Source organism: Trachemys scripta, chromosome 8 (assembly GCF_013100865.1).
Source record: "Trachemys scripta elegans isolate TJP31775 chromosome 8, CAS_Tse_1.0, whole genome shotgun sequence".
NCBI classification, from domain to species: domain Eukaryota; kingdom Metazoa; phylum Chordata; order Testudines; family Emydidae; genus Trachemys; species Trachemys scripta.
In genome coordinates this window covers 40,783,022-40,807,867 of record NC_048305.1, presented here as the reverse complement: position 1 = coordinate 40,807,867, position 24,846 = coordinate 40,783,022, and the positions used below count along the sequence as shown (strand labels likewise).

Below are 24,846 nucleotides of genomic sequence, written 5' to 3'. Positions count from 1 at the left end.
GGAGTCAGCATAACACAATACAAAAGTTGTATCCCAGCCTGCATGCCCTGGGAGGTGGCAGAATGACAACCCCAGGTGGTGGTGGTGATGATGGTGGGGGTGATGACAGGCTTTTTCTGCAAGAGATGGTGAGAGTATATGGATGCTCAGACATGAGACATTCTGACCATCTTATATTATTTATCTACTTTGCTGGGCTGGAGTGTTTGTGATTTTGCCAACTGCACTAAAAAAACATTACAGGGACAGAACGTCATTCCTAAACATAACTATCTCCTTCGTGCATACCGGGGGCCTCGTAATAACTGTAGTATTTCTGCGACTGGTCACAAACAGAACCCTGCCAAACCACAGAATGCAAATTAACACATGATCAGGCAACACTGCCTCATGCTATCGTCTTGCTCTCCGAAGTCTAGGCCCCCATTAAAAAAGCATAAAGGACAGTTTGCAAGCAGTTTTTCAACCAATTTAAATCGGTAGAAAAACTGATTTCATTCAAATCAGTCACTGCACCACCTGAAACCTTGGAAGTGTGGAAACTTCAGAAGACTGCTGAGATTGAAAGTTTATGCATCTTTGGAGCTAGAATACAATGTTCAGCTCTGATGGGGAAGTTACTAAGCTTCCTCCAGGAATTAAAATTGGTGGGGGGAGGGGGGGGAAGGAAGGAAGGCGGAAGGTTGGTATTTACTGCAGAACCCAGGACAATTCCAAAGAAGTACTATCCCCCTTGGGGGGAACTGAACATACTGGTTCAGACTGGGTTCAATAGGCCAAGGAGGCAAAGAAAGGGCATAGAGAAACAGCCTGAACTGCCTCAGAGTCCCTCAATCTGATCCAAAAAGTGACATGAGATTGTAACCAAGAGGGCAAAACCCCACTAGAAGGATTGGAAGGACTGGAACTGCCCAGGTCTCAATGTGGAAGATGGGTCACACCCGATGCACTTAGCATGTGTGAAGATTTGTTGTTTTAGGATACGTTTTCTATGTATTGCTTCTTTCCTAAATAAATGTACTGTGGTGTGTGAAATCTGTCTGGTCAGTGGTAAAGAGGACCACTGCGTCATTCAGTGCATGGGACGAATGCTGCTGAAATAATGAGCAGCTATTCAACACTTTGTTTTAATGTATGGCCAGACACTGCTCTGAAGATGAACTAGTCATTTCCTCATGGGGTTTTCTATGGTGCTCACTACAGTATCCAAGTGCTTCACAAATATTAATACACCCCTATGAAAGGAAGGAGTATTATCCCCATTGTACAGATGGGGAACTGAGGCATTAAGGAAACACAGATAAGGAAATTCATGAATTCATTAATGTAAAATGTATCCACTAATTCAGAGGTGGGCAAACTATGGCCCGCGGGCCACATCCATTCCACAGGACCCTCCTGCCCAGCCCCTGAGCTCCTGGCCCAGGAGGCTAGCCCCTGGCCACTTCCCTGCTGTTCCCCCTCCCCCACAGCCTCAGCTCACTGCGCCGCCAGCGCAATGCTCTGGGCGGTGGGGCTGCGAGCTCCTGGGGCAGCGCAGTTGCAGAGCCCAGCCTGATCCGGTGCTCTGTGCTGCGCGGTGGCGTGGCTTGCTCCAGCCGGGCGGCGCGGCTGTAGTGCCGCCAACCACCAGTGCTCTAGGCAGTGCAGTAAGGGGACGGGCGGATAGAGGACAGGGGAGTTCGGGGGGTGGGGGTGTGGATAGGGGTCAGGGCGGTCAGAGCGTGGGGAACAGGGGGGTTGAAGGGGGGTAGGTGTCCCGGGGGGGCAGTCAGGAAGATGGGGGGTTGGATGGGGCGATGGGGGGGGGCAGTCAGGTGCAGGGGTTCTGGGGGTCGTCAGGGGACAGGGAGAAGGGGTGGTTGGATAGGGCAGGGATCCTGGGGGGGCAGTCAGAAATGAGAGGCGGAGTTAGATGGGGCGGTGGGGGCAGTCAGGGGCGGGGGTTCCGGGGGCGGTTAGGGGACAGAGAATGGGGGTGTGTGTGTGTGTGTATGGGGCAGGGGTCCTGGGGCAGGGGGCTCAGGGAACGTGGGAGTTGGATGGGGCAGGAGTCTCAGGGGGCAAGAAGCGGGGGGGGGAAATGGATAGGGGTGGGGGCCGGGCCACGCCAGGCTGTTTGGGGAGGCACAGCCTCCCCTAACCAGCCCTCCAAACTATTTCAGAAACCTGATGCGGCCTTCAGGCCAAAAAGTTTGCCCGCCCCTGCACTAACTTCAGGTGCCCTATTTGAAACACCTAGGACTAGTTTTTCAGAGAACTTAGCACATACAGACTAACACGGCTGCTACTCTGAAACCTGTCATTATGCAAGGCACTGCATTTAGCCGTATGGAGTGGAAATCCATCAACCTCATGAAAAAACTCGTACAGATACAGACTTATGCATCCGAAGAAGTGGGCTGTAGTCCACGAAAGCTTATGCTCTAATAAATTTGTTAGTCTCTAAGGTGCCACAAGTACTCCTGTTCTTCTTTTAGCACATACAGCACTTCGTATGTTCAAAGCTCCTAATGAACTCAGCTGCAGATGTTCTAAGAACTCACACTTGCACATCAGACCCTGAACTTGTGGGTGCCTCACTTTCTGGCTGCCCAAATTAGTGACCACGTGGGGAAAGTTTGGTTTAAGTGACCTGACTGATATTACACAGGAACTCTGGGGCAGAGGCAGGTATAGAATCCAATTCTCCAGGGCAGCATTCAACTGCCTTAACCCTGAGATCATCCTTTCTCTTTCTGCAACCCGCTGTCTCATTCACTACACGTTCCAACTCCTGCAACAAATGCAGGAGGCCTCATACAGACAGCAACATCCTTCACTGCACAGCCCTGATTCACACACACGGCAGATCAATCCCATGCACTGAATGAGGCATGGTCCTGCGGGGAAAAAATAGTATGTGATCATGTGTTTATAGACTGTGCCATATTGGATACACACAAGGGGGCCAAATTAAGGCTGCATGACATTTCTTACCTTGAGTGCTTGCCTTTGCAACCTTATTAATGTGCTTTTACCACAGGTTTGTCTAATTTCTTTGGTTTTTAAAAGAGAAACTGAAAAAACAAAATTCCATTATGTGGCATCATACGGACACCCACGTGGCTCATGAGCAGTTGAGTTAATTTTGATGAAATAAGTGGGCCTAGATCACCACACAAATCTTTGCCACTTGAACTAATGGAGCAAGTGATTGCAGTAGTACATTCATTGACCCTGTGTGGCAAAAAAATGGTCACTGGAAAGGGTGTTTTTACAGAAAGGAGCTACAAGCAGCATTCTTAAGGGCTTGAAGAACTTTTGTCACAAGTCTGGTGAAGAGTAGGTTTAAGTCCCATGTTGGCATTTGGTCTCTGACCACTGGATACAAATTGGGCACTCCCTTTAGGAATCTGGAGACCATCAAGTGACAAGAACGGAGACTCCCTCAACCAGACAGTGAAAAGCAGAAACTGCAGACAAGTGCACTCTAATGGACACTAAAAAGACCTTGTTCTAGAGATGCAATAAATTAGCGGGAGTGCTGCATAAATTGCTGTTAACTGCCCATATGCCAATCCTTTTTCCACTTTAGTGAAATGCTTGAGAATGGCATGTTTCCTGGAGAGTCTACACTTCAGTAGAGCAGAACAATTCATCTCATAGCACAGGCAGCCAGATGAAGAGACTGAGGGTCGGGTTCTAATGTCCTGTGACCAGAGTTTTTGTGACACTGGGAGGTACAGAAGAAGATTACAGATCTACTCTGGGTACCAGAAATTTCTGGCACATGCTGGGGCTATCAGGATCACCCAGGCCCTGTCTGGTCCCAATTTCCTGAGCAGTCAAGGGACCAATGGAATCAGCAGGAATGTGTACTGGAGCTGTGTGTTCGACTCTCACAGAAAGGCGTCTGTCAAGGCCCTTTTGCTATCCCTCATCAAGAGCAATGCAGGGGACACAGAGTTGGTCCTGGTGGCAAAGAGTAAAGGGGAGGACCCCACTTGCTGAACAGGAGTTTGACCACACAGGCTGTTTGAGAGACCATTCATGCTTTTCCTATGTCCACCAGGAAATCCTATCTGCCAGATCATCCTCCTTTGCTAGATGCAATACCAGATATATGTTGTGCTATTGTAGTGATTCGGTGTGGCTCCCCTCCCTCCCAGCAGAGGGAGTACCCTTATAGACACCCAAGTGGGCGGAGCCTCCACCACCTGTTCCCGCCCCCCGGAAGTCAAAGGGCGGGACAGGAAGTATAAAAGCCGTCCGCCAGAGCTCAGTGGGGCCCCAGCCACCACAGGGAGCAGACGTACAGCGGGGAGCTCGTGGCCGGGAGACCTCCGAGGCCGTGACCCTAACTGGCCGGAGTTACCCCGAGCCCACTACAAGGAGGAACCACTGGAGCCCCTCCGCTCCCGTCATTGGGACGAGCCGGTGGAACTCCCCCACACCAACCCCGAAGGCGAGACGCCACCAGAGCCACTCCGGCCCTGCTGTTACCTGGAGGAGCCGCCTGAGCTCAATTGGCCGGATTTCCCTGAGGAGCTGCCGGACCTGCCACCAAGCCCCGGATGAGAGGAACCCATGCTGGTGGACTGGACTGGGCCCAGCACCACGGACGAGGTAGGCCCTGAGGGGGAACCTGGAAGTAGCCTGGGGGTAGCCGACCCCGGTCAGGCTGTAGACACATATGAGCCGATGTCAGTGTGTTTTGGTTCGGACACCCCACTGACTCGCAGTGGCAGTGGCCGCTGTTAGGGCCCCAGGTGGGGACCCAGTGGAGTGGGTGGGCCTGCGTCCCCCCCGCCACCCTGCTCACGGGTGGCTGGCTTCCCCCTCACCCAACACTCAGGCATAGGGTCCTGGGCCTATCCTAGTCACTATATTGTTGCTCAGCCCCTGCACCAGAGGGCCTGAGCTTCCCCAAACTGTTATATTGTTGCTCAGCCCCTGCACCAGAGGGCCTGAGCTCCTTAACTGTTATATTGTGCGCAGCTCCTGTGCCAAAGGACCTGAGCCCGGACCCAGCGAATTGTACCGCTGTCCCACCGGTAGTGAGCTGGTGTGGCTCCCCTCCTGCCCGGGAGGGTTGAGCCTCGGCATGAACCTTCTACACGTGGTAACAGAAGTGGGGACTGCGAGTCCCTGCCCCTGTGAGAAGGGGCTGGATGGGGGAGTGGCCATTGCCCATCCCCCCCCCCCACCCCGTTTAGTAAGGAGTATGGACATGGAGCATTTGTTCCAGCTACTTGCGGAGAGTCAGGAGCGGCAGCAGGCGGCCCAATTGCAGCAGCAGCAGGCCGCTCAGCTTGAGCAGCAGCAGCAGCGTGATGCTGGCCACCTCCAGCAACAGCAGGAGCAGCATACGGCCCAGCTTGCGCAACAGCAGCAGCTGGTGCAGCAATTGGGGAATCAGCTGCAGCAGCTGCTGGTTATGCTCCCTCGCCCCACTGTGGGGCCAGCGGGAGAGAATGGGGGGATGCCACGTTTAGCTGCTCCCCTTCAGTTGACCAAGATGGGCCCGGACGATGACCCCGAGGCCTTCTTGGTCACCTTTGAGCGCGTGGCCCTCGTCGCCAGGTGGGCTCGAGACCAGTGGGCTACCCTCTTAGCCCCGTATCTGACCGGGGCAGCCCAGGTGGCCTACCGCGGACTGGCGACAGAGGAAGCCTGAGACTATGACCGAGTGAAAGCTGCAATATTAGACGCGCTGGACGTCAGCCCTGAGACCTTCAGACAACCGTTCCGGAACCAGACCTACCCCCCCCCCCCCCCCCCAAGGGCCAGACCACAGTTGGTGGCCCAGACCTTAAAGGAGGCCTGCCGGCGGTGGTTACAACCTGACACCCGGATAGTGGAGGAAGTGACCGAACAGGTCATCCTGGAACAGTTCATCCACACCCTGCCCTCCGGAGGGCGGGCCTGGGTGCTCCGCCACCGGCCGGTGACGCTGTCCGTGGCTGTGTCGCTGATGGAGGACTTCCTCGCCGCTGAAAATGCGGTGGGTCCCACCTTTCAGCGCCCCAATGCCGGGTCCGAACCGGCCCGCGGTGAGAGGAAGGAGAACATCCCGAGCGGGCCACGGCACCCAGTCCCCAAAACCAACCCCCATACGGAGCCCCGGGCCCAGCACATAGAGTCAGCCCCCCGGACGGGGCCAATGCCCCCTGGCCAGGGGCCCCCTAGGGCCTGGCGGAGCCCCCCCCCCCGGAGCCCGAGCCGAGTGGGCCCCCGGAGTAGGCGGCCTGAACTCGGTCCCTGTTTCGGCTGCGGGAAGATGGGACACCTCCAGCGGGACTGTCCCGACATGGACTGCAGTTACGGACAAGTGTGGGCGGGACACAATCGGGCCCGACCATCCGTGAACCCCAAGCTAACAATCCCCGTGGCCGTTGGCGGGCGGAAAACTCGGGCCTTGATCGACTCGGGCTGTGGCCAAACGCTGGTCCGTCGGGAGCTGGTACCTCAGACAGATACACGCCTGGGGGTGATCCATCTGCAGTGTATACATGGGGACGTCCGACTGTACCCGAGCGCCCGGGTTCCCCTAACGATCGCGGGTGTTACCCAGAATCTGGTGGTCGGAGTGGCTCCCCACCTAGCGTATCCCATGGTCCTGGGCCGGGACTGGCCCGCTTTCGAGGAAGTCCTCCGACCCACGCTGGCCCTGGATGCAGATCGCCAGGGGTCCTGACCCGAGACCACCGCCCAGGCCGAGGCAACCGAGACGGATGTCCCGGACGATGCGGTGCTGCAGCCGGAACCTGCCCTTAAACCCCGCCTCGGCACCGACTTCTGTCGGGACCAACGAGCGGATCCTACCCTCGGCCGTTTTTACGAGCAGCTCGCGGCGGTGGACGGGAGCATCGCTGATCCCCAGCAAGCCACCCAATGGCCCCACTTTGAGCTGCGCAGAGACCGGCTCTACCGGGTGGACCACGACCCCCGCACACGGGAGCCACAGACGCAACTGATGGTGCCCCTGTGTCATCGGCGAGCCGTAATGAAACTCGCCCATGATGTGCCGGCGGCCGGGCACCTGGGGCAGGAGAAGACTCTCACCCGAATCCTGTCGCGCTTCTTCTGGCCGGGAGTCCACCAGGATGTCCACCTCCTGCCCGGAATGTCAGTTAGCGGCTCCTCCCGGGGTACCCAAGGCGCCACTGGTCCCGATGCCGTTGATGGAGACACCGTTCGAGTGGGGCGCCATGGACCTTGTGGGCCCGCTCCCGAAAAGCGCTGCTGGTTTTCGGTACATTTTGGTACTCGTGGACTACGTCTCCCGCTTCCCGGAGGCCATCCCATGGCGGAGCATTACCGCCCGGACTATCGCGGGCGAGCTGGTGAAGATCTTTGCATGGGTAGGACTGCCTAAGGAGATCCTAACCAATCAGGGGACTAACTTCACCTCCCAGTTGTTACGGCAGGTCTGTACCCTCTTAGGAGTCAAACAACTCCACACCTCAATTTACTATCCGCAGACGGACGGGTTAGTGGAACAGTTTAACTGGACGCTTAAGGGAATGTTGCGGAAATTCCCCATAGACGAGCTCCGCCATTGGGACTAGTTCCTTCCACCGCTGCTGTTAGCCGTCTGAGAGGTGCCTCAAGCATCAACGAAGTTTTCTCTGTTTGAACTATTATACGGGCGTAGGCCGCGGGGCCTTTTGGATCTAATGCGGGAGACCTGGGAACAGTCGGCCTCCCCAGCCCAGGGCCTCTTAAAATACGTCCTACAATTGCAGGAGTACCTTACCCAGGCGGGAGCCCTGGCGCACGAGAATTTAAGGACGGCACAGGAACGGGCCTATAACCAGGAGGCCCAAGTATGGGAGTTTCAGCCCGGGGATCGAGTCCTACTCCTCCTGCCGTCAAGCGAATCAAAGCTGTTAGCCCGCTGGCAGGGGCCTTACGAAGTAGTGCGCAAGGCGGGTCCGGTCACCTACGAGGTTAGGCAACCCGGATAAACGTAAGGGAACCCAACGTTACCACGTGAACCTGCTGAAGCTGTGGCATGGCCGGGAGGGTCTCCTGATTAACCCTTACCTGCCCAACCCGGAGCTGGGACCCCGTGTACCCCCGAAGGAGAACCCCCCGGCACCCCTCCTAGGTGAGTCGCTCACGGAGGAACAACATAAACAGGCTGTCTCCTACAGGCCTTCCGGAAGACTTTCACGGCGGTACCGGGCTACACAACCCTGGTTCGGCATTCGATCCAGACCGAGTCTGGGAAAGTTGTCCAGGAAACAACCCGGCCCCTACCCTACCGGATGCGCGAAGAGGTCGAAGAGGAGGTACCAGCCATGCTGGCTTTGGGCGTCATTGAGTAATCCTGGAGCAAGTGGCGCAGCCCGGTGGTCCTGGTGCCCAAGCCAGATGGCACCCGCCGTTTCTGCATAGATTTTCGGAGGGTGAACGCCATCTCCTGCTTCGATGCCTACCTGATGCCCCGCGTGGACGAATTACTGGGCCGCCTGGGAGAGGCCCAGTTTATCACCACCCTCGACCTTAGCAAGGGCTATTGGCAAATTCCCCTTGATGAGACCTCGAAGGAGAAAACCGCTTTTGCCACCCCGTCTGGGCTGTATCAATTTACCCGGATGCCTTTCGGTCTCCATGGGGCCCCCGCGACCTTCCAGCGGCTGATGGACCACCTGCTACAGTCCCATCAGGAGTATGCGGCCGCCTACCTCGACGATGTTGTCATTTATAGCCACCACTGGGACGACCATCTGATCCGGGTCGCGTCGGTCCTGAGGTCCCTGCAGCAGGCGGGTCTGACGGCCAACCCTAAGAAATGCCGTATTGCCTGGCAGGAAACGACCTACCTCGGCTATACGGTTGGGGGTGGGTGCGTAAAACCCCTTGTGGGAAAGGTCCAAGCCCTTGTGGGCTGTCCTACCCCGACAACGAAACGACACGTGCGGCAGTTCCTGGGCCTCATCGGATATTATTGGCGATTCATCCCCCAGTTCGCATCCATCACAGCGCCCCTAACTGGGCTACTGAGTAAGGACAGTCCCCGGCAGGTGCAGTGGTCCCCGGAGTGCGAGACTGCCTTCCGGACACTGCAGAGGTGTCTCTGTCAGGAGCCGGTTTTGTACAGCCTTCAATCGACAGTTCGTCCTGCAGACAGACGCCTCCGAGGTGATATTGGGAGCGGTCTTGTCCCAAGAGGTGGATGGGGAAAACCATCCTGTGCTGTACCTCAGCTGAAAGCTGTTTCCCCGCGAAAGGAACTACGCGGTCATAGAAAAGGAGGCCCTCGCCGTGAAATGGGCCTGTGATGCCCTCCGTTTTTACCTCCTTGGGGCACCATTCACCCTGGTCACGGACCACGCCCCCCTCCGCTGGCTGATGAGCATGAAGGACAACAACACCCGCATCATGCGCTGGTGCTTGGCCTTGCAGCCCTATGCGTTCACCGTTCAGCATCGGGCTGGCAAGGACCATGCCAACACGGACTTCCTATCCCGCATTGGGGAAATGGAAGGGCCTGGCCCCGAGAAGCGGGAGCCAGTCTTGAGGGGGGGTGTGTGTAGTGACTCAGTGTGGCTCCCCTCCTGCCCAGCAGAGGGAGTACCCTTACAGACACTCAAGTGGGCGGAGCCTCTGCCACCTGTTCCCGCCCCCCGGAAGTCAAGGGGCGGGACAGGAAGTATAAAAGCCGTCCGCCAGAGCTCAGTGGGGCCCCAGCCACCACAGGGAGCAGATGTACGGTGGAGAGCTCGCGGCCGGGAGACCTCCGAGGCCGTGACCCTAACTGGCCGGAGTTACCCCGAGCCCACTACAAGGAGGTACCACCGGAGCCCCTCCGCTCCCGTCGTTGGGACGAGCCGGTGGAACTCCCCCACACCAACCCCGAAGGCGAGACGCCACCAGAGCCACTCCGGCCCTGCTGTTACCTGGAGGAGCCGCCCGAGCTCAATTGGCCGGATTTCCCTGAGGAGCTGCCGGACCTACCACCAAGCCCCGGATGAGAGGAACCCATGCTGGTGGACTGGACTGGGCCCAGCACCACGGACGAGGTAGGCCCTGAGGGGGAACCTGGAAGTAGCCCGGGGGTAGCTAACCCCGGTCAGGCTGTAGACACATATGAGCCGATGTCAGTGTGTTTCGGTTCGGACACCCCACTGACTCGCAGCGGCAGTGGCTGCTGTTAGGGCCCCGGGCGGGGATGCAGTCGAGTGGGTGGGCCTGCGTCCCCCCCTGCCACCCCGCTCACGGGTGGTTGGCTTCCCCCTCACCCAACGCTCAGGCATAGGGTCCTGGGCCTATCCTAGTCACTACATTGTTGCTCAGCCCCTGCACCAGAGGGCCTGAGCTCGCTATTATATTGTTGCTCAGCCCCTGCACCAAGAGGGCCTGAGCTCCCCAAACTGTTATACTGTGCTCAGCCCCTGCACCAAGAGGGCCTGAGCTCCTTATCTGTTATATTGTGCACAGCTCCTGTGCCAAAGGACCTGAGCCCGGACCCAGTGAATTGTACCGCTGTCCCACTGGTAGTGAGCTGGTGTGGCTCCCCTCCTGCCCGGGAGGGTTGAACCCCGGCACGAACCTTCTACAGCTATATTCACAACTCCATGAATTTGCCACTTCCTTGCACACAGTCTGGGAACAAGCGCTTTCTTGCTTATGAGAATACATAACAGTGGTGTTGTCCATAAGCATCTGTTCTACTTTTCCTATAAGTTGAGGTAGCATGGATTTCTGAGCGCATGGGATGGCTCATAGTTCTAGCAGATTGGTTCCCCATTGATTCCAAAGTCACTAGCAGTGCATGCCATAGTCCAGCTTGGATGCATCTGGACTGCTTTTGCTGAGGGAGCTGGAGGAATGCAGAGGACTCCTCTTAAACTGTATTTTGTGGGGCTCCACCAACTTATCTGCTTTGGGATCTTTGGGGATATGCAGAACATCAGGACAAGATTGTCCACATTGAATCTGTAGTTCTGTGACTGACAACTGGAGCTTGAGACAGGCTTGGGGAGAGTGAAGACTGGGCAGCTATATCTGTCTGGAGGGTATGTCTCTGGGCCAAAGAGCACCTGCATCCATCTTGGGAAAGGCCCTAGGGCAGGAAGTGCTCCATTTAAAGCCCTAAAAGGGCTCTGATGTAGTTGGCACCAAGGTAAAACTAAAAATGGACAAAATTACTTTAACAACTTACAAAAGCTCTAAAACTTCCTAGGTTATCTAGATTCAGGATATGTCTAGACTGCAGACATCAGAGGTGTGATTGCAGCCCAGGTTGGCATACCAATAGTACCTTTAATCTAGCTAGCACAGCTAAAAATACTAGTGTAGCTGCGGCAACACGGGCTTCAGCATGTACTTGCACTGCTAGCCCATGCTGAAATCTGTGCTACGCCTTCGCTGCTACTTTTACCTGTGCTAGCTAGATTAAAGCTCGTGCAGGTATGCCAACCCATGCCACAATCACACCTCCGACTGCAATGCAGACACACCCTGAGTAAAAATCCTAAAACAAGTGAGTCCAAATTGGCACAGTTTTCCAGAAGGTTCCAGATCACTGAGGCGCAGACACCATGGAGCCATAAGTGGGAATATGCAGTGACTCCCTGGAGTACATTTTCCATTTCAGAACTAGACCCCGTTCCAGCACGGTCCAGAATTGCAGTGCTCAGAGGATGATATGACAAAATAAGAATTCTGGTACCAGGTCTTACAGTGTAATGATTACTGCTGATTGCCCCACTTACTCACTAGTCAAGTAGGGTTGGCAACTTTCTACTCGCACGAAACTAAACACCTTTGCCCCACCCCCAGCCGCCTCCACCCATTCTCCGAGGCCCCACCCCCACTCACTCCATCCCCCCCTCCCTCTGTCACTTGCTCTCCCCACGCTCACTCACTCGCTCATTTTCATCGGGCTGGCTCAGGGGGCTGGGTTGTGGGAGGGTGTGAGGGCTCTGGGTGGGAGTGCAGGCTCCAGGGTGGGGCCAAAAATTAGGAGTTCAGCGTGCGGGAGGGGGCTCCGGGGTGGGGCACGTGGTTGGGATGCGGGGGGGGGGGGGGGGGGGCTCTAGGGTGGGGCCAGAAATTAGGGGTTCAGGGTGCAGGAGGGGGCTACGGACTGAGACAGTGGGTTGGGATGCAGGAGGGAGTGAGGGCTCCGGCTGGGGATGCAGGCTCTGGGGTGGGGCCAGGGATGATGGGTTTAGGGTGCAGGAGGGGGCTCCAGGCTAGGGCTGAGCAATTTGGAGTGCAGGAAGGGGCTCCGGACTGGTACAGGGGGTTGGGGTAAGGGAGTGGTGAGGACTCTAGCTGGGGGTGCAGGCTCTGCGGTGGGGCCAAGAATAAGGAGTTTGGGGTGCAGAAGGGGGCTCCGGGTTGGGGCTGAGGGGTTTGACATGCAGGAGGGGGCTCCAGACTGGTGCAGGGGGTTGGAGTGCAGAGGGAGTGAGGGCTCCGGCTGGGGGTGCAGGCTCTGGGGTGGGGTCGGGGATGAAGAGTTTGGTGTGCAGGAAGGTACTCTGTTCTGGGGCTGAGGGGTTCGGAGGGGGTTCATGGCTAGGGAAGGGGGCTGGGGCACGGGAGGGGGTGCAGGCTCCAGGTGGTGCTTACCTCAGGCAGCTCCCGGAAGCAGCGGCATGTCCCCCCTCCGGCTCCTACGCAGAGGCACGGCCAGATGAGTCTGCGCACTGCCTGGTCCGCAGGCACCATCCCCGCAGCTCCCACTGGCAACCAATGGGAGCAGTGGAGCTGGCGCTTGGGGCGGGGGCAGCGCGCAGAGTCCCTTGGCTGCCCCTACACCTAGGAGCCAGAGGAGAGACATGCCGCTGCTTCCGTGAGCTGCACAGCAGGCAGGAGCCTTCCTTAGCCTCGCTGCACTGCCAACTGGACTTTTAACGGCCCGGTCAGCAGTGCTGACCGGAGCTGCCAGGGTCCCTTTTCAACTGGGCGTTTCGGTCAAAAACCGGACACCTGGCAACCCTACAGTCAAGACCTCAACATTGCTCCCCACCTCCTTTTCAGAACCTGGTCCCAATTTTAAACTACTGGGAGGGGGAGGGGGGGAAGAGTCATTCTCTAAGTCTTATAAGATAAAAAAGAGCCCACTTTTGACACCCACAAATCAGAGAATGATTGAGAGAGATCCCAAATCTGTAGGAAAGTCACTTCAATGTCAGGGCTATAGTGTCTGCTGTTGTATGATTGCACTGATCAGTGCTCAGCATAGTCCACACAGCTCTGGGTAAAGGCCTGGAGCCAGAATCCAACAGTAATGTTTGTTAGCCATTTGGGAATCCCTATGAACATAAGATGGTATAGAAAATAAGATGGTGATCATAAGGAAGTTTGAGATATTTTAAGTTGCTTCATGTCTTTGTAGTTTCCCAGTGTACTAGTTTTATTATTGTTTAATCAGAGTTTACATCTTTCTGTGTCTCATTCTTCCCATCTCTTTGTCCCCTCCTGTACAGTTACTAACTTAAAACATTTAATGTGTTGAAATATGACTCGTAAGCAAAATATACAAACTAACTCAAAGGGGCATAGCGCTCACTAAATAAATGACATAAGCAAATAGTATAAATTACAGACATTCAACATCAGCCATGTCTTTAAGGCCTGGTCCACACTAACCCCCCATTTCAAACTAAGGTATGCAAATTCAGCTACGTTAATAACGTAGCTGAATTCGAAGTACCTTAGTTCGAACTTACCGCGGGTCCAGACGCAGCAGGCAGGCTCCCCCGTCGATGCCGCGTACTCCTCTCGCCAAGCTGGAGTACCGGCGTCGACGGGCGAGTACTTCCGGGATCGATCCGGGATCGATTTATCGAGTCTAGACAAGACGCGATAAATCGATCCCAGAAGATCGATTGCTTACCGCCGGGTCCGGCGGTAAGTGTAGACCTACCCTTTGTTACCTAAAATTGAAATAGTTTTTCTTATACAAAACAGCTTTTGGGGGCAGGTGAGGGAGGGCTGACCAAAGCTTAACAGAAACACCTGCAGGTTAAATTAAGGGGGGGGGGGAATGACTTTATGAAGGAATTGAAGGGTAATGCAGCATTGTTACTACAGCATTTTCCAAACTTCTGAAAGCTGAAAAATGAAATCCATCACTATGCCCTTCAACCTGCCATGTGTTGTTACAAGCCTACCCAAAATGAGCAAATGGTGTAGATCTTCAAAGCATTGCCAACTTTCATGATTTTTATCATAAGTCTCATAATATTTGGCATTTTTCTTAAAGCCCAGCTCCTACAGCCATGTTATGCAAGAATCTCACTTTTACTCCTCCCCAATCCCCATGTAGTTTCTAGTCCTCATGGTTGCTGGAAAAGAAGCTTGAAAGTGTGAACCCTAAAGGCTCAAACGCTAGCAGGAAAATAAGAAAGCACCTGATATTTATTGTTTTTTAAATTTCATGCATTTTAAACCTATCATGATTTTTCAGAGGCCCAACTCATGATTTTTGATCTTCATACTATGATAATACTACTTTTCTTCCAAGCTTTGATGAGCAATGAAACAGTAACACTGGCATTCAAAGCATCATCACTGGCACATGAGTTAGCATTTCCTGAAATGAATGGGCAGTTCACATCTCAGAGCTATGGTTTCAGGCTTTCTGCAAACTCAGTCTTAGATCCTTGCATCATTTACACTTAGGTACATAGTCAAGGTTTACTCTGCAATCATAACTGCTGGAGACTTAATTTGTTTTTGTTTTTTAATGACAGATGAGACTTTTCAGAACCGTTGAGCAATATTATATCGTAAAGTTATAAACGTGAGCTGAAATTAGATCTGAAATGCATTTACCAGACAAATGTGTTTAGCAGTTCCTCGAAGACAGGCTGATGCCTCTAGCCAGGTGTCATCCAAGTCGATGGGCAATCACTAAGGCTACGTTTATGTCACGGAAGTCACAGAAGCTGTGACTTCCAGAGACCTCCGTGACATTTTCTGCTTCAGCCCCTGGGGCCGCAGGACTGGAGCTGGCAGCCAGCAGGGTCCCAGCACTGGGCGACAGCCTCTTCAGGCTCCCCCTGCAGGGTTCCAGCGACAGCCTCCTCTGGGGGCTCTTGTCAGGGTCCCAGTGATGGGCGACAGCCTTGCGTGGTGGGGGGTGGGGAGGAGTAGGGACCCCGCAGCTCACAGCCACCACAATGGCGGGGGAAACCATGGAGCCGCAGCAGCAAAAGTCGGAGATAGGGCATGGACTTCCATGAATTTTTGGTTTATTGCCCATGACCTGTCCGTGACTTTTACGAAAAATAACCATGACAAAATCTTAGCCTTAGCAATCACCAGTCAAGTGACTATTCATTGGCAAGGAAGGGAGGCAGGAACAAACAGATCTGCATCTTAGCACACAACAGCATGAAACCTCTTTGACCAGAGACTCCTTGTCTCTGTCTTCAAAGCAGGAATAAACTTTATCTAGGGGTAACCCTCAAGAAAATGCATTTTAAAGGGGACTGGACTATAAAAGTGAGAGGGAAAAACACCTCAAGGTCTCTCTCTATTCATCTCTCTCTCTCTCTCTCTCTCTCTCTTTCACCTAAGACAACAAAAGAAACAGCCTTTGGAAGCAGATCTTGGCCTGAGAATTTGGTCAGCAATGTTACTGGAAATACATGGTAAGGGATTTCACCTTGAACCAAGTCTAGTCTGTCAAATCTTAGTACTAGGAAGCATTTCATCTTTATTTCCCTTGTTATCATTTCTGACTTTAATGACTTATACTTGTGCTCACTTAAAACCCATCTCTTTGTAGTTAAATACATTTGTTTTATTGTTTAATCAAAACTAATCCACTGCTGTGTTTAAACTGAATTATGTGGGTAACTCCATTTAAAGTAGCAAATTGTTGATATTGATCCCCTTAGAGGGGCAATGGACTTAAAATATCTGACCTGTCCAGGAGAGGGCTGGACTGTGCAGAAACAAGTTTTGAGGACTAGGAGTGTGTTGGAGTTACCCTGCAAGTGGTAATCAAAGCTGGTGCAAACTAGAGTGTGACTGGAATGTGCTGGAAGGCTGTAGCTACACACAGACACGCAGGTGGGATCTGCATGCAGTTAAGCTGTTTATGAGGGGACCAGGTTGGAAGCTACAGCAGCAAAGCATTGTGAGGCACCACAGGTTGCAGGGCAAGAGTGACACAGCTTCTCACTGGCCTAGAATTTACTCCAGAATGTCATATCCTCTCTTCCCCCCACCCCACCCGCCACATACCTATTATGTCACTCAGTACTGAGATGTTGTCTCATACCTCCAATTGGCCCATGACCCCCACCATCTTCCATTGCCCTCTTGTTAAATTTTCAAGCAAGCATCCTCGTGCTTTATCCCATGCTGCTGCTCATGCTGGGAGGAGCTCCCCATAAATGTCCATAAAGCCACCTCACTATCCTCCTTCAAATCCCTCCCTAAAATTACTTTGCCATGATATCTACAAACATTTTGACAACAGTTAAGCCACTGGTATCCTGAGACCACTGCCCATCATGCTGACCAATACTGTCTCACTGTAATCACTCCATCTGTCTGTCTGTTGTGTCTTGTACAGCATCTAGCACAATGGGATCCCAGTCCATGACTAAGGTGACTAGGCACTATAGTAATACAAATGACAATATAAAGGTCCACACGTTATATATTTGTACAGTGCTTGGCAAAATGGGCCCTAGCCTCTAAGCACTGCTGTAATACTAATTAGATTAATAAGATCTATAGCCAAAATCAAAGGTCAAACTCACTACACCAGATGTAGAAGGAAAAACCTCTCTTTACCTGAGCTCCTACTTGTGACTCGAGAAGCAGCCCAGGGTCTAAACAATTCTGATTTACAAACACAGGCTGCTCACCATCAGTTAGCAAGTCTGATCTAACTAGTCAATTCTTCCAAATTCGTCTAGCACCTTTCATCCCAAGATCCTAGTGCTCTGCAGTACTGAAATTCAGCTACCTCAGAGGTGGAGAATACCAGCCAACAATTGCCCGCTGCAGTAGATAGGTGGAATTTTGACTAAGGACATCCTGTAAGCTGGGGGAACAGCTCCACAGAAGAGTTTTCTTCCTCAAGAGTTTATGACAAAGTTTACAATTAGAAAGTAAACAGAACATTTCTGCAGGAGCCCTGGGTGTGGGTCCTGACCTCCCCAATGATATTCTCTCCCCACATGCCCTCCCCAAGCCACACTCATACCACCTATGCAAGGGAAGGGGGAAGCTGATCTTATGTTAACACTTGTTCACAAGGACCAAGTAGTACCCCTTCCCACCACTGTCATATTTCCACTCTTACAGAAAGGGATCTTTTCACCATCTTATTCGAAATACTACTGAAATGCATTGCACCAGTACTTCAAAAGGATTAAGGGCTGTGTCAGCCCAACTAGAAAGTGAACTTGTAGTTCAGACAGTCTGATAATTTAGGCAAATCATACCTGACAAAAACTTTCTGCCAGTCTCTCTGGCTTTAGCCTAACTCCTAGTGGAAAAGCAATCAATAGTGAAGACATATTTCCTTAGATCTCTACCAAAGCATTTTCATACACACACAGAGCAAGTTTTCACATTTCCTACTACTTGTTGTGTTCAAAGCCTTTTTAGTTCAAACAGCTGCTGAACTGCAAGTATTTATCGCCATCTACTGGTCAAAATATACAACTACATGAGACAGCTTCAGAGAATCAGTTGCCATCCCACAGGTCTGTTCTGAATTTGCAAGAGGACAGGCCTCAGAGCTCATCAATGAAGACTGAGCCCACTTAAGCAAATAACAGCGCAAGTATGGCAGCCAAACCCAAGAATGCAGAGCTTAGGGGACTGTTAATGGGATAAGTAACCTTTCCTCTCTAGTTCATTAGTTCAAATCTGGCACAGGGCTGGGTGTGACCAGTCAGCAACCTCTGACACCTCTTTGGTGGCCTATCTGAACTGAAATAATAGTTCCAGTTCTTTCCCTAGTAGGAAGCTTCGTTATCAAAACATGCACCAAAATTACAATTAATAATAGTTTCACGTTATGAATTCTTAAGGGGAAGGCATAGGTAACTAAGACTTGTGAGAACGCAGGGAGGAACATAGCCATACCAGACTAGATGAATGGCGTGTGTAGTATTCTGTCTCAGACGATGGTCAGAAACAGATGTTTCACAGGAAGGTGAAAGAAACCCTGTAGTAGGCAATTATGGAATAACCTACCCACAAGCGAAGCTTCTTCCTTCCCCTATCAGTCAGTGTTGGGTCATGGCCTGAAGGAGGTTTCAGAGGGGTATCCGTGTTAGTCTGTATCAGCAAAAACAACAAGGAGTCCTTATGGCACCTTAGAGACTAACAAATTTGGGCATAAGCTTTCGTGGGCTATAACCCACTTCATCAGATGCATGGAGTGAAAAAAAGTAGGCAGGTATAAATATACAGCACATAAAAAGATGGGAGTTGTCTTACCAAGTGTGGTGTCAGTGCTAACGAGGCCAATTCAATTAGGGTGAATGTGGCCCATTCCCAACAACTGACAAGAAGGGGTGAATATCAACAGAGGGAAAACTACATTTTATAGTGTGTTGGCCTCGTTAGCACTACAAAAAGTAGCACTACAGAAAGCTTATGCCCAAATAAATTTTAGTCTCTAAGGTGCCACAAGGACTCCTTGTGGTTTTTGAAGCCGGTTTGTAATCCTAACCTAATTGTGGATATTTTCATTATTCATACAAACATCTCTTATTTTCTGGATCCTACTAAATTCTTGGGCTCTAATTTCTGGAGCAATGAGTTACACATGGTGTGATAAATAAAGTAGGGGGGAGCTCCCTTTTATGGACATCCAACCAGCCAATTAGCTATAAAATCCCTCTTGGTCTGTTCTCTGCTTGCTTTACCTGTAAAGGGTTAACAAGCCCACAGGTAAAAGAAAAGGGGTGTGCACCTGACCAAAAGAACCAATGGGAAGGCTAGAACTTTTGAATTTGAGAAATAAATTTTCCCTTTGTCTGTTCTCTGGGCTGGAGGGACAGGGCAGCAATACTGTAAGCAGCTTTAAGCCAGGTATGATCATAAATCATCAGATCATACCTAGAACTACTTATCTGAACTCCAAATGTGTAAGTAGAGCAGAATGTTTAGCTAGATGTGATCAGGTTTATTTCTGTTTATTTTTTAAGGCTTGTGGAACTCTTCTGTGCTAACCCCAGATGCTTTTGTTTGCTTATAACCTTTAAGCTGAACCCCCAAGAAAGCTATTTTGGGTGCTTAATTTTTGTAATTGTTTCTTTTAAGATCTAGCCTAAGGTCCAGATGTATTGTTTTCCTTTTTGTTTTTAATAAAATTTTCTTTTTTTAAGATGAGGATTGGATTTTTGGTGTCCTAAGAGGTTTGTGCATGTTGTTTGATTAGCTGATAGTCACAGCTAATTTCCTTTGTTTCCTTTCTCAGTTATTCCCTGGAGGGGGGGGGGGTGAAAGGGCTTGAGGGTACCCCACAGGGAGGAATTCCCAAATGATCCTTCCTGGGTTCAAAGGGGATTTTTTGCATTTGGGTGGTGGCAGCGTTTACCAAGCCAAGGTCAGAGAGAAGCTGTAACCTTGGGAGTTTAATGCAAACCTGAAGTGGCAAGTATCAATTTTTAACATCCTTGTGGGCCCCCACTTCTGCACTCAAGGCTGAATCCCCACTCTGTCACTCTAACACCATGGTCATTATGCAGTGGGTAGAACAGCATTTTCTTTTTTTCTCTTTTAAGTGTCATTCAATCAATTCTGTGGAATGTTCTCTTGGTCTTGTATTATGAGGGGATAAACAAAAGCACTCAATTCACAAGCAGATCTGGCAGCCCCACCAACTCTGATTCCCTCCACATGACCTTTCCTCCCGTCTCATGTACTACTTCCTAGCCTGGAACAGCCTCTTTAAACCTGTTTGCCATGCAGCCACTCTCTCCTCAAAACCCACCTCTTCACATAAACCTACCATTTCTTTTTTTTTTAATAGATCTTAGGAAACGCCAAGTGTCCCAGCTCCTCTCCTGCTTCTTTGTCAGTATGTGCTAGTCTTGATACCATTTTGGAGAATATTTATATCTTTGCATGTCAGTAAAGCTCTTAGCTCCCCCCCCTTCTGGGTCCTCTGTTTCAGATGTCAAAGCAAACTTCACTCACTTTACTTGCCTCAGAATATGGCATTTTCCCTGTGTACCTTGAAAGAAAAAAGAATCCATCTCAAGCCCTGTTCAATCACAACTAGTCACGTACCTTTAGGAGGGGCCGGTTGGATACTAATAACTGGCTGCTGCTTTGTCAGTGGCAAAAGTGCTGGAAGAGCCTGAATAATGATGGCTTTAGCCTGAATGCCAAGGCTGGCCTGAGCTTCAGGTACTGCAGGCAGCAAGAGAGGCTTGGGTTGAATTGAAGGTTTGGATGTTGTCTGACTAGATCTTTTTGGTGTCCCCACAGAGCTGTTTGCTGGGGAAAGAAAAAATCTGAGTTGAAACACAAAATCTAAAAATAAAAATTCTATACAGCACTGTGTGAGGGTTACTGAAGTCTTTCTTTGTCCATCTATTTATTAAAAGATGCATCTTATATACAAATGGATTTATCTATCAGAAATAAAAGGGCTGTCTGCTAGAACTGGACTGCTGACATCTTTCGGTGAACATTTTCTTGTGCAAAGCATGTGATAATTGGGCCTGCAAATTTACCCTAACTGTGAGCTCAACTATAAAGAGTTTGTGAAAGTTCATAAAATGAACTCAAGGACTGTGTTACTACCATGCTCGGTACACAACAAGTGTGGGACTGAAAATTTAAAAAAACAAAATTGGTGTGTTGGATAATAGGCCTAATTATTTTGTCCACCAATGAGGGGATGGACTGTTCCACTGACAATTCCCTTTTGGAGTCCCTAAAAAGAGAGACTTTTGGGGAGAAAAATTGGCTACTTGTGCGAGCTGCATCATGACTGCCAGCCTCACCATCTCCTAGGACTCCAAGACTTAATCCTAATCCTGAGAGATGTCCTGACCAGACCAGACCAGAGAGAGGGACCCAGATGACACCACCTCCTTTATGAGCTCCAGCTGAATCCCAACCACTACCTAAGATGAAACAGGATCGGATTGTAACATCTCTAGCCAATCTCAACTAACGTCTCTTTTCCCCAGAAGGACAGTTCCTACTTTGATCCCATCTAAGAGACTGTCCAAGATTTTTTTTCCTTCTAAAGCTCTCTCCAGCTAAAGGGAAAAAGAGCAAGAGATATTAAAACAAAAGCCTTACTTAATACTTCACGTTTCAAATGCTTTAACTGTTTTTTCTTCTTTTCTTTATCTTTAATAAAAGGTCAAAAAGATTTTAAATGGTGTGTTTGCTACAGTACTAAGCTTGGTGAGCTCTCTGTATACATAAGCATAGCCACACTAGGCCAGAACAATATTCTATCTAGTCTAACAGCCTGTCTTCTGACAATGGACATTGCTAGATGCTTCAGAGGGAGCAAATAGAACACAGCAATCTATTAACTGCTGTCCAGTTCCAGCATCTGGCAGTCAAAGATTTAGAGACACACAGAGCATGTCCCTGATCATCTTGGGTAATAGCCATTGATGGATCTATCCTCATGAACTTCTCTCAATCTTTTTTGAACCCACACTTTTGACCTTCACAACATCTTCTGACAATTAGTTCCACAGGTTGACTCTGCTTGTGTGAAGAAGTATTTCACTATGTTTTAAACCTGCTGCTTATTAATTTAATCAGGTGTCCCCTGGTTCTTGTGTTATGTGATGGGATAAATAGCACATCCTTATTCACTTTCACCACGCCATTCATGATTTTATAGACCTTTATCATATCCCGCTCGGACATCTCTTTTCTAAGCTGAACAGTCCCACTCTTTTTAGTCTCTCCTCAAATGGACGCTGGTCCATAGTTCTATTCATTTTTGCTGCCCTCCGCTATACTTTTTCGAATTCTCATATATCCTTTTTGAGATGGGGTGACCAGAACTGCACGCAATATTCAAGGTGTGGATGTACCTGGAATTTATATAGTGTATTATGATATTTTCTGTCTTATTATCTATCCTTTCCTAATGGTTCCTAACATTGTTAGCTTTTTTTTATGGTTGTTGCACACTGAGCAGATGTTTTCAGAAAACTATCCAGAATTACTCTGAACCCTGAACCTTGTTTAACACTGTTTGTTTAATATTGGACAGTGACTTGGTTATGTTAACACCTTTACCTCATATATTCCATTTAAATTAATACAATAAGCAATGATACATGTACCAATTGTGTGGTCAAAATAAGCAGATCACTCTTACCAGACTGGTGTGCAGCATTGGAAGTGAGCTTTTTATCTTTCTGACTTCCAGATCTCTTGCTGTACAGAGAGACAGGAGACATCTCGGAGCTGGTGCTGAAGTCCAAGTCTTCCTGTTGACAAAGAATATATAAAACAAATGACAAATCCTTCTCAGAACAGAAGAACGTGCTTACAAAAGCACTCAAATGCTGTCTGGATTCTGCTTTCAGATCTGTGCTACTGACCACAAATCTAATATTCCACTTTTCCTCTATTAATTATTTGTACTCCAATAGTGTGCAAAGGCCCCAATCAAGATCTAGCCCCATTATGCTAGGGGTTCTATATATACATGAGATATACCTGAGGATTCTGAAGGCTAAGACAGATGATGGATGAGAGAGTGATGAAGAGACTTGCCCAAGTCACCAAGCATCTCAGTGACCAGGAACAGAACCCAGGTCTCCTGAGTCCAAGTCCAAGGCCACTGGACCATATGTAGGTAGTACTCCCAAGTACAGATTTCCCTGTGACTTCAATGGGAGCAGGCCCTATACAGCTCTCCAAAGTACAGAGCTCCCATGTCGAGAGAGCAGAACACAGGAATCAGAATGATAGAATCTAGAGATCAAAAGATCAGTGAGTCCGTCCATCTCCTTGTTAACACAGGATTTAGTCTCCCTATAGAATACGAATAATATCCAACTGATAATTGAAACAAAGAGTCATTCAAGCTGGGCCTGAATTAAGTTGATCTGAAAAGCTGTTTCTCATTACCGAAGAAACCAAATCACAATGAATAGCTGCTTTAAAAAAGACAAAACAAAACAAAAAATTAGTCTCTTAACATCCTCCAACCTCTCAAATGAGGCACATACTGGCACAGTGTGCAGCCAGCATGCCTCATTGGTATGGCTAAGATTTAGTCATGGGTATTTTTAGTAAAAGTCATGGATAGGTCACAGATATTAAACAAAAATTTGCAGCTCCTGACCTGTCCATGACTTCTACTATAAATACCCCGGACTAAATCTTGGGTGTTCTGGGGACTTCGGAGGCACCGTTGCTCTGGAGGGGGGCCTCTGGTGTGATGCTACTACAGCTGGGGGAGGGAGGAGGTGTCCCTGGATCACAGCTACTGCAGCTTGGGGGGCCAAGCGGGGGGTTGGCCCGGGGCTGCCCCAGAAGCAAAAGGTGTGGCTGGCCCTGGGGTCAGCCACACCAGCCACTGCAGAAGTCACGGAGGTCACAGAATCTGTGACTTCCATAACAGATTCGCAGCCTTACTCATTGGCAGCAAAGCAAATAATTCACATTGATGCTCTTCAGATGCCATAGGCACCCAAACACTTCAATGCATAGCTCATCGTCCTAGCCTTATGGTACACACTTGTTTAAAGGATTAGGACCTAGCTACCTCAAAGACCACTTTATCCACTACCTTTCCCGTGTTGCACTGACTACTTGTAAATTCCTGGATGGAATTCAGACAGTTGCTTGTAATCTTGAAAGCCCTAAGGGTATGTCTATACTACCTACCAGATCGGCAGGCAGCGATCGATCCAGCGGGGGTCAATTTATTGCATCTAGTCTAGACACAATAAATTGACGCCGAGTGCTCTACTGTCGACTCCTGTACTCCACTGCCACGAGAGGCGCAGGCAGAGTCGACGGGGGAGTGGCAGCAGTCGACTCACCGCAGTGAAGACACCACAGTGAGTAGATCTAAGTACGTCGACTTCCGCTACGTTATTCATGTAGCTGAAGCTGCATAACTTAGGGGTAGGAGGGATAGCTCAGTGGTTTGAGCATTGGCCTGCTAAACCCAGGGTTGTGAGTTCAATCCTTAAGGGGGGGGGCCACTTAGGGATCTGGGGCAAAATCAGTACTTGGTCCTGCTAGTGAAGGCAGGGGGCTGGACTCAATGACCTTTCAAGGTCCCTTCCAGTTCTAGGAGATAGATATCTCCATTAATTAATTTTTTGATTTAGATTGATTCCCCCCACCCCCACCCAGTGTAGACCAGGCCTTAATGATTTGAGGCCTAATTGCTTGAGAGACTGCCTTTCTCCTCATGTCATGCTGGTACAGTTGCAATCAGCAGAGGTACCCAAGCTGCAGCTCCATCATTAAGTGAAAGGAAGCAGTTGGCAGGAGTCCTCCATAAAGGCCTCTCAATTCCCTTCAGTCTGCCAGACCCTCAATTTAACTTTGCTTTTAATGTGAAGGCTCATCCCTCTCCTCCCCAAATGCCCAGAAGCTGGTTTATGGGCTGGGGAGTTTTATGTGGACTCAGGATGTTTGTACACAGAGGGAAAAACAAGCTGCTGTGATATTTATATGGATTTTTTAATTTTAAAATAAATTAGTTATTGCAAGGACACGCAGGGCATGAGTTTGAATGATTTATAAAAAAAACACACACAAAAAAAATGTCCTTCAGTAATTACACCTCTACCCCGATATAACGTGACCCGATATAACATGAATTCGGGTATAACGCAGTGAAGCAGAGCTACGGCGGGGCGGGGCTGCACGCTCCAGTGGATCAAAGCAAGTTCGATATAA

General features: G+C 50.2%; 1 protein-coding gene across 8 annotated transcripts in view; it reads right to left on the bottom strand.

The window, feature by feature from the left end:
* ATF6 (activating transcription factor 6) overlaps nucleotides 1-24,846 on the bottom strand; it is a 343,638-nt gene that overhangs the window by 301,582 nt on the left and 17,210 nt on the right. For all 8 annotated transcript variants that reach the window (XM_034778772.1, XM_034778774.1, XM_034778775.1 and 5 more), the window contains 2 exons: nucleotides 22,298-22,409; nucleotides 20,224-20,433 (listed from right to left, as the gene is read on the bottom strand). In XM_034778772.1, the coding sequence (XP_034634663.1) occupies nucleotides 20,224-20,433; nucleotides 22,298-22,409 (322 nt within the window). The remainder of the gene's footprint in view (nucleotides 1-20,223; nucleotides 20,434-22,297; nucleotides 22,410-24,846) is intronic.